Source organism: Salvelinus alpinus, chromosome 7 (genome assembly GCF_045679555.1).
Source record: "Salvelinus alpinus chromosome 7, SLU_Salpinus.1, whole genome shotgun sequence".
Lineage (NCBI taxonomy): Eukaryota > Metazoa > Chordata > Actinopteri > Salmoniformes > Salmonidae > Salvelinus > Salvelinus alpinus.
In genome coordinates, this window is record NC_092092.1 from 50,867,130 (window position 1) to 50,876,438 (window position 9,309).

The window sequence follows — 9,309 nt, forward strand, 5'->3', positions numbered from 1 at the left end:
AACAACTGAATTAGTTAATAAATATTTTTAATCATCTCAAATGTACAGTCAAATTGCAGCACTAATATCCTGCAGTTATCTCACAAGGGTTGAACTTCACAGCAATGTGAGACTGAAATGTAATGACATGTATAATAGTATTTACACAGTATTTACCTTTATACGTGTATATTGAGCCAACTTACTGGCTACTGTAATGATGATGTGCTTTGACACAAATGTTTCTAAGTATTAACCTCAGTTTCTCTAGTTCATCGTTTTTATCACAGTCCAGCAGAGAGGAGCCTCCTTTCTCCTGAATCCTGCAGTTCCAGCTCTCTCAGGTCAGAAGAGATTAAGCTGAGAGCTGAGGCTAACACTTCACAACATCTCTCTGTCAGATAACATTTGTTCAGCCTAAATGGGATGATATATTGTAACGTGATGAGTAACAAGTTTTAAAAAATGTTGGTAATCAATTTTTTTAAAGTCTACAAAGTCAAATACACAATTACATTAAACCAGGTTAATCTATTTGGTTCATTTCACGTTATCTACCAAGAAAGTCTATATGTCGAGGAACATAAAGCGCATAATTCACTACATAAATGTTCTTAGTCTGCAAGTATTAATATCCAGTTATACCTGTAGGTATGCATCTTTGGACCTGTGACTTCCAAGTAAAAACAGTGACAAGTAGACCCTAACAAACTGTCCAACAACCAGTCATGTGAAGAACCCTTCAAAAGTACTACCCTCAGTGTCTCCAGTTTAGTGTGGATGTTTAGTTAGATCACTCAGCATCAGGTTCGGACTGAAATCTAATTGAAGTCTGCTTTCATCCAGACCATCGAAGATGAGCATGACTTTACAGTCGGCATATTTATGTGTGCTGTTTTTTTTTGTTCAGGGTGGAAATAATTTATAAGCCCATGAAGACTGTACTGCCTTAATTTAATCAATTTCATATTTTCGGAAAGATGAAATCCACATCCTGATTGGCTTTTCCTTCTGCCCAGTCATGGATAAACCTCTGCACAGAGACTGTTTTTTACGATGCCAGTGATTGCCCTTCATCATTACGGTTCTGATTGGTCTCTCCGTTTCTCTCTTCTGTCCAGGTAAGGGTTTGAAGATGTCATGGCAGTTGATTGGAGTGTCTGAGGATGTTTTTCTCCTGGAAATCTCCTCAATGAATTCAATCTGCCAAACCTCATGTTCGTTATTAACCCCTTTACTCTCTCCCTGTGTGATGTAGAGTTGTGTGTAGCGGCTTTTCACTCAGAAATCCAAATCCAGACTGGCTTTATGTTCCTCTTTAACTCTCTGTGTGATGTCATCCACTGGAAAGAGCAACTCATTTTAAAAACTTGAAAAAGTAAAGCTACAAGAGAACTTTCTGTGCGTCCGTGCGTGTGTGTTTGTATAGTGGAGCTTTTGATCACTGGGGAAATTACAGGGCTTCTATCATAGTTTTACTTTGTAGTCAAACAAATCTACTTTGAAACAAAGTAAACACCTCACACACATGGTTATGGGCTTTAAAAAGAAGACACCTATACCATGTCAGACGTAGAGTCGAAATGTATTACATTTTGAGTTTGCATCCCAATAAATCACTTTATATAAATCACAGAAGACTGAAATATAACAAAACGTTTGACATTGAAACACCCGATTTCCGACGGAGACAGAGACAAAGAGAGAGACAGAGAAAACACTGGTAACACTGTCTGTGCCTGTGTCCTCACCCTGGTGCTACAAAATGGAGATACAACTTTTGACATGAAGCATTTCAGTCTGTCTCAACTTTGGTCCTTGTATATCACACCACTGTTGAGATTGTTACGCTCTTCTCTCTTCCCTTCAGTGTCCCCCTATGTTATCCCCTCTTCAGTGTCACCCTATTTCATCCTCTCTTCAGTGTCCCCCTATTTTATCCTCTCTTCAGTGTCGCCCTATTTTCTTCTGTGTCGCCCTATTCTATCCTCTCTTTTATCCTCTCTTCAGTGTCCCCTCTTTTCTTCTCCCTTTACTGTCCCCATCATTTGTTACACAGGCAGGTGTTGAAAAGCAACAGCCATATTCAGCTTTCTATCTTGCTTTTCAACTCATTCTAAAATTCTCTTGGCTTCTTGTGTCATCAAAATTCAACAACTTTTTGAACGTGGCATCTAAAAATACCTACAAATAAATTGGCCTAAGATGGCTTAAGATGAAAGTTACTCTAAAGACCCTAAAAACTCATCATCGTCAGTGTTTACTGAGTAAAGATTTGTACCTTTCTGGTAACAGATACAGTTGCAGCCAAATATATTGGCACCCTTGCCATTTTTTATTCAATAATTCCCTATTTCTTCTCAATTAAGTTAAAATTGAGAATATATTTTGGTGTCCAGACTTTGTTATTGGATTTTCAACATTGCAAAACCAACTCAAGATAAATACCATGGACAAAATGATTGGCACCCCGGAGCTAGTACATGTTTGCACAGCCTTTGGCCTAGATAACTGCTGACAAACGCTTTTTGTAGCCATCATTGAGCTTGCTGCATCCTTCTACTGGCAATTTGACCCACTCTTCAGCAGCAACCCAGCAAACATGCCCACATTGGCATGATGTGGGCCCAATAATAATTTATGTATTTTATGTAGCACTTTTCATTACAAAGAGAATCTCAAATACACTTTAAAAACTAAACAAAACAAATGTAGGGTACTGGCAGTGGCAGGTCTTGACGATGGTCTTCCACAGCTGACAGGGTGCTGAGGCTGTTCAGAAAAGCAATAGTAGTGCAGGGCGGGTCGATGATACAGGGAGGGAGAAGCGTCAGTCAGATAGACAGGCCTGGAGCTCTTCATCAGGCATATTCGGCGTATCCTCCTACTCCTCCTCCGTAGGTTGGCTGGATCATCAACCACTGAAAGTGTAGCCTGAAGTTACAAACTAATGTAAAAAATAACCTTCAAATGAGTACCACATCCGTGGCTACATTTTGAGGTTACTGTAACTATAAATGTCTTATGTAATCATATAAAGCGTGCATGTTCAAGAGAGCATGCATAGGTCGTCGCAGGTCTGTGGAGATCTTCACAATTGCTGTAATAATCTGTGCAGAATCTTGAACGGCATTGGTCACTTGCACCATGTGCTTTAATGTAATCTCAACTGCAATCCAGGTCATTTGGTTCTGCTTGGTGAAGCACAGTGATAACATATTACACTTTTGTGTAAATAAACAAAATAGCTGACACTGTATTCCCATTTAAACTTTGCTGTGCTTTTATATGGTTGAAAGCAGTGATAGACATTTGGGTGACAGCTAATCCAAAAATCAGACATTGCTTATCGATAGGAATTTGGTTGTGCTTTTAGATAGTTGAAAGCATAGTGATAACACATTGGAAATTCAACTCACTTTTGGCTGTCTTTTTGAGTGGATTAATATTGGTTGTAATCTCATTGATCAATGTCACAACCAAATATTACCCAATTATCCCATGTTGAAATGACGTGGTGTGCCCAATCGGTTGTGACAGAAGTGAGCTTTTCTCTGAGTTGTGGTGTCAGTCAAACTTTGACTCTCTGCCTTACTGTCACTGAGAGAACAGGAAGTAGGTCAGTGATTGTTTCAGCAACACATTTGAAGAAGCAGAGAGAGAGAGTAATAATAATATTCTGAAAATAACGCTTTCATCAAAAATCTAAAAGAGTTAAAGGGTTGGGGTTCATTTCAATATCAGTTTACTGCTATTCTTTCCAGGTTAATTTAAATGTTAGTTTACTGCTATTCTTTCCATACCATTTTACCTCCTGTCCAGTGCTGAATTTAACCTGAAAATGTTGGTGGGGCAAACTCAATCAACAAAGCTCATATGCATTAAAACCAGTACACTACACTGGCTACACATTGAATGCACTAATAATTCTTCTCAAAAATTATTTTGGAGCCACACACACAAATGTTACAACATTTGGGTTATGATCAGTTTATGGCTACGTCCCATATCTTTAGCTCTTATTGCACGAAAGACCATGGTAGTCGAGCATACTTTTATAGAGTTAACTAACTAGTAATCGGTCTGTAATATTGTGACACAAAGGAGCCTGGTTAATTAACAATATGCAATATTTATAACACTATTCCCTCGCTTCATATATTGCACAGTTACAGTTCCATCAAAGACATGTATAACTAATCCTTCTTCTACATATGGTTCCATCGGTATTACAGTCTGCCATCAAACATCAACAATAGCCACTGCTCTATGATCCACCACCAACCACTCGACTAGAATCTTCTTTTCCAGCTTGCTTTATTTTAATGGATAACCATATTTTAAAGTTTAGGTGGCTAATTAGCACCAATACATTTTATCTCTACATTTCCTTCATAACACTATGTTTGAAAATAATTTGCTCTGAGATAGCTAAGCTTGTCGACATGTTTCAACTAGCTAAGCTACCTAGCATCAAGACGTGGTAACAGTGTGTGGTAAACAACTAGCTAGCTATGAAGTTGACAAAGTTACCGGGCATTAGATGTTGATTTATCTGTGGCCAATGACAATGGGTCTTCTTGGGCGGGCACTTCTACTGTAAATCAATGGAGCACCGAAGAGGGGCTTTTGCTAGCTAGCTCTCTGAGCAGGTGCTGCGGTGACGTAGTGTCCCCGCGAATGACAGCACCCTGGGTGTAGTGTCCCCATGAGTGACAGCACCCTGAGCCAATCACACGCAACCAGAGAAGATCAGAGACGCCTACGCTCTGTACCCCTCCACCACATAAAGCACTGAGCGAGGCTGAAACAGCTGCATTTTGGAGCTGCCTTACTCAACAAAAATTGACCAAAACAACAATACAATGGAAACCGACCATGTATGCTTTATTAGGTCAATCATTTTTTGTAGAAAATGTAATTGTTTTCTAACCGTAAGTTTGTTATTCCGCTGTACTTGGAATAGATGCCTGCCCTAAGTGTCTCTGCTTCACTGCTCCTACCATCTCTGCACCACTAGTATCCATATCAGTCCCTTAGCTGCATTGTTCATTGGCATCTCCACTTCCTCTCTCCGAATGGACTGTTTAGCTAGCACATCTACTTCCTCATTCCCTTCCACCTCCATCCACATGGGCTCGACATTGCCTTACTGGGTGCGCTTGTTTTGTTTGGTTTTAGTTGTGTAAAGTAACACATGCTCAGAATATTAGGTTGTTTAGTGCACTAGAAAAATGTGTCCTGAACACAAGTTGCGCAGCCACGCCCTTGTTTTTATTGAGACAATGAAGAATGATACTGTCGAAAATATGAAAAAATCCAAAACGGAGGCTCAGATACAAAAATAGACATTATTTATTAGGAATGATTTATGATGTATTTATTTTGTTGTTAATACCCCAAAAGCACCAACATATTTTGACCCCTAAATGCACCAACATGGGTCATTTTTGACCCCAAATTGGAAATGATGGCAAAATGACATTTTCTCTCAAACAGTAACACTTTTTCTTTTATTAATCTTTTGTAACACAAGCTAATGGTTTAAATTCCCCAAAATATGCATATATTTTTACATTTTCACACATTTATAGTCAAATTTCATGTTTAAAAATATACATTTTAGTATGTTTTTCATGTTTTAAAAAGTTATTTTGATCAATACAAGTTTCATTCCAAATTTTTCAAAATGTTGGTAAATTAGCTTTTATTGTCTAAAGAACTTATTAAAGAGATGGGTGTTTTTTCCACCATCTAGTCATGGTATGGGGTTGTTCAATGACAGACATGTATTTGTATTAAATCTATAATGTTTTTTTCACAAAGTTTACTATTGAGTCCACATTGTCAGATTAGCCACGTACAACTAGTATACAAAAAAGAGATTATATATATATATACCACAGAAATTATATATTAACACAGAAATCATCATGTCATGTCTGTAACTAGTTGCATAAAAGGATTTAAAAAAGGGTTTCGAAATTATAAATTTCCCCCTGTTGATGCTTATAGGGTTAATGTAAAACTTTATTCCAGAAGTGTGCAACATGTATGTATTTTTACTGTAATAAAAATGTTTATAATAATAAGCACTTTTTTTTTTTTAAACACAGTAAGCCCATCTATTGGCCAATGATTACAATCATTTAGTTAATTTATTGATTGATTGAAGGAGAGGCCAAAAGGGACTCCATTAGAAGAACTTGGTGGGGTCAGACTTGTCACACATTTGGACGTGGACGTGAGAAGTGATCCCTGGGTAGACACTTTGCATGGTCAGCAGGGTCCCAATCCTCTGGCCCTTCTTCACCACCCCAGAGTACTTGTCAGGCTTTACGTAGAACAGCTTAAAGCACAGACCTAGAAAACAGAGACAACCACAGTGTCAGTCAATCGATCAATCAATTAGACAATCGATTCAACCATTACCCAATTATATGCCACATATTCTTCCAATATCCATTCCGCCATGTGACATATTAGTTGCTAGTATACCTCAGTGAAACAACAGAGCCAGAAAATCGGGATACGGCACAGCCTAAAAACACGCCACTTCAATACAGCCATGACCAAAAGTGACTTTTTCTTAGTGGTCAGGAGAACTTACCACAGCAGGTAAGGATAATTAATGTAGCAGGTTAGGAGAATTAAGTTAAGGTTAAGAAAAGGATTAGGGTTAGGGTTAGCGAAAATGCTTTCCTAACCTGTTACGACAATCAGAGTGAAGTGGTTGGTTTTTAGGGAGTTCCATCGGAATACAGTGCATATTTACAAGCATAGCGTTAACTTAACTATTTATCTCGGTTATAAAAATAAAAAAATGATTCAGGATAGACACTGACCCTCTCCACTGAGGTTGATCCCATCGTTGATGGCTGCCTTCTTCGGGTCTGTGTACACGATCACTTTTCCGTTGAGTTTCACGTCAAATGGAGCGTACACTGTGGCCCCATCATTACACACAATGTCCAGGCCCTGATGCACACGGTCTCCTCTAGGCATAGATAGGAAAGGGTATTAATGCTGGGGGATTCACAAAGTATTCAGAGAGTCTCTCAATCACAACACTATGGTATGTTTTCATTCTTGTACTGTATACAGTAAGAGCATTAATATTGAATTAATGGGTTTTTAGATTTCAATCATTGTCATGGAATCTTATCAACTAAAGTATGAGGTAAATTGCGGACAGTAAAATAATACAAAACCTAACTGATACATCAAAATACATTCCACAAATACTACAGACACACACACACACACACACACTTGCCATACCTGCGTGCGCCGTAGTGTCCTTGTCCCCATCTGTCTCCTGTCCTCCTCCTGTTACTGGAGTTGCCGCTGCACAGCTGACCAAACTTGACCATCTCACACTCTGACAACACAGCTAGAGATGGGATGGACCACAGATATATTGACTAAGGAGGAAAATCTGTTATGCTGATATTTTCTACTAAACAATTTAAGGGTATTTATATTAAAATCCCAAAATTATATTGAACACAAACTGCACCCAGAACCAAATTGCATGTGCGAGCTGGACAGCTACTTGATTTGATATATGGATTGACCTAATAGTTGAATGAATATATGTCATTTTTGGTTATTCTTACCTATGAGCACCACAGTAAACAAAAGAACAGTAGTCTTCATGGTAAAGCCTTAGATGATGCTTTCACTCAAGGAGAAAATCTACAAGAAAGTCTTGCCCAGCTTCCATCTGTGTTTCTGACTGCATAATGTCTGTGCTTAAATATCTCTTGAAGTTAAACTTTCCGACATTGCACACCCTTGTTTCACACTCTTTCATCAGAGTAGAATACCCTGAATTTGGAAATGCTTTGTTTACTTTATGAAATCCAGAAAAAAAAGATTTGGTAGAACAAAATGGTGGACAGCAGGGTAACAAGTGGTGTTATGCTAAAATGTTTATTCTATTCTTCTGGGTAATTGACTGTATGTTCATATTCTTATATTTATGTTTTATTGTTGTTGCATTGTCGAGAAGGAACCGCCATGAAAGCATTTCTTTGGACTTGAAGCCTGTCCCTGACCTTTACCTGTTTCTTGGCAAATAAGGTTTGTTCAGAATACTCTGATTTTTACATTACATTTAAGTCATTTAGCAGACGCTCTTATCCAGAGCGACTTACAAATTGGTGCATTCACCTTATGATATCCAGTGGAACAACCACTTTACAATAGTGCATCTAACTCTTTTAAGGGGGGGGGGGTTAGAAGGATTACTTTATCCTATCCTAGGTATTCCTTAAAGAGGTGGGGTTTCAGGTGTCTCCGGAAGGTGGTGATTGACTCCGCTGACCTGGCGTCGTGAGGGAGTTTGTTCCACCATTGGGGTGCCAGAGCAGCGAACAGTTTTGACTGGGCTGAGCGGGAACTGTACTTCCTCAGAGGTAGGGAGGCGAGCAGGCCAGAGGTGGATGAACGCAGTGCCCTTGTTTGGGTGTAGGGCCTGATCAGAGCCTGAAGGTACGGAGGTGCCGTTCCCCTCACAGCTCCGTAGGCAAGCACCATGGTCTTGTAGCGGATGCGAGCTTCAACTGGAAGCCAGTGGAGAGAGCGGAGGAGCGGGGTGACGTGAGAGAACTTGGGAAAGTTGAACACCAGACGGGCTGCGGCGTTCTGGATGAGTTGTAGGGGTTTAATGGCACAGGCAGGGAGCCCAGCCAACAGCGAGTTGCAGTAATCCAGACGGGAGATGACAAGTGCCTGGATTAGGACCTGCGCCGCTTCCTGCGTGAGGCAGGGTCGTACTCTGCGAATGTTGTAGAGCATGAACCTACAGGAACGGGTCACCGCCTTGATGTTAGTTGAGAACGACAGGGTGTTGTCCAGGATCACGCCAAGATCTCTGATGTTGACAAATGATGACATTTGGGTCAAGTATCACTTTAAGCAATGAATATACTCCACTAGTAGAGAATAAATGTAAACTTTATAACAGAAATAAGTGCCTAACACATGGTGTACATTATACAATAATACCAATATATAATAAAGAAAAACACATAATGGCCGTCTTTGACCTGTTAATGTGATAATGTTCAAGTGTATTGGTTAGTATGTAAATCACCTGGGTATAAGAAACCATCAAAGGTTTCACAAAACAGTTTTACACAATTGACCCCTTTGACCCTTGAAAAAAAATCCTCATGGTTTCTATGGGCTACAGGCAGGGATACTTTTCCTTTCTCTGCTACAAGTGAACAGAACATGGTAAAACGGTGTGCCTGGGGCACATGTAATGCTGACAGTCTGTACCTGGAGAGGTAAGAGAGTGGTGTCTTTTTTATACCCTTTCCA

The 9,309-nt window shown here is 39.5% G+C and overlaps 1 protein-coding gene and 1 long non-coding RNA gene across 2 annotated transcripts; both read right to left on the bottom strand.

The window, feature by feature from the left end:
* Window positions 1-2,649: 2,649 nt before the first annotated feature.
* LOC139581134 (uncharacterized) lies at window positions 2,650-4,652 on the bottom strand. The gene is made up of 3 exons (XR_011676152.1): window positions 4,513-4,652; window positions 3,399-3,579; window positions 2,650-2,900 (listed from the first exon to the last, which is right to left on the bottom strand). It is a non-coding gene; the product is annotated as an uncharacterized lncRNA (long non-coding RNA).
* Window positions 4,653-5,316: 664 nt separating this feature from the next.
* LOC139581163 (leukocyte cell-derived chemotaxin-2-like) lies at window positions 5,317-7,755 on the bottom strand. Its single transcript, XM_071410641.1, has 4 exons — window positions 7,599-7,755; window positions 7,261-7,372; window positions 6,825-6,976; window positions 5,317-6,342 (listed from the first exon to the last, which is right to left on the bottom strand). Exons 1-4 carry the CDS (start codon window positions 7,636-7,638, stop codon window positions 6,176-6,178), a joined length of 471 nt encoding a protein of 156 aa, XP_071266742.1. The 5' UTR covers window positions 7,639-7,755; the 3' UTR covers window positions 5,317-6,175.
* Between the last annotated feature and the right edge of the window lie 1,554 nt (window positions 7,756-9,309).

Coding starts and splice junctions, on each gene's coding strand:
- LOC139581163 (XM_071410641.1), bottom strand. CDS start 7,638: ATGAAGACTACTGTTCTTTTGTTTACTGTGGTGCTCATAG. Junction 6,977..7,260: donor GGACACTACGGCGCACGCAG/GTATGGCAAGTG, acceptor ATCTATGCCTAG/AGGAGACCGTGTGCATCAGG. Junction 6,343..6,824: donor GATCAACCTCAGTGGAGAGG/GTCAGTGTCTAT, acceptor TCTGTTTTCTAG/GTCTGTGCTTTAAGCTGTTC.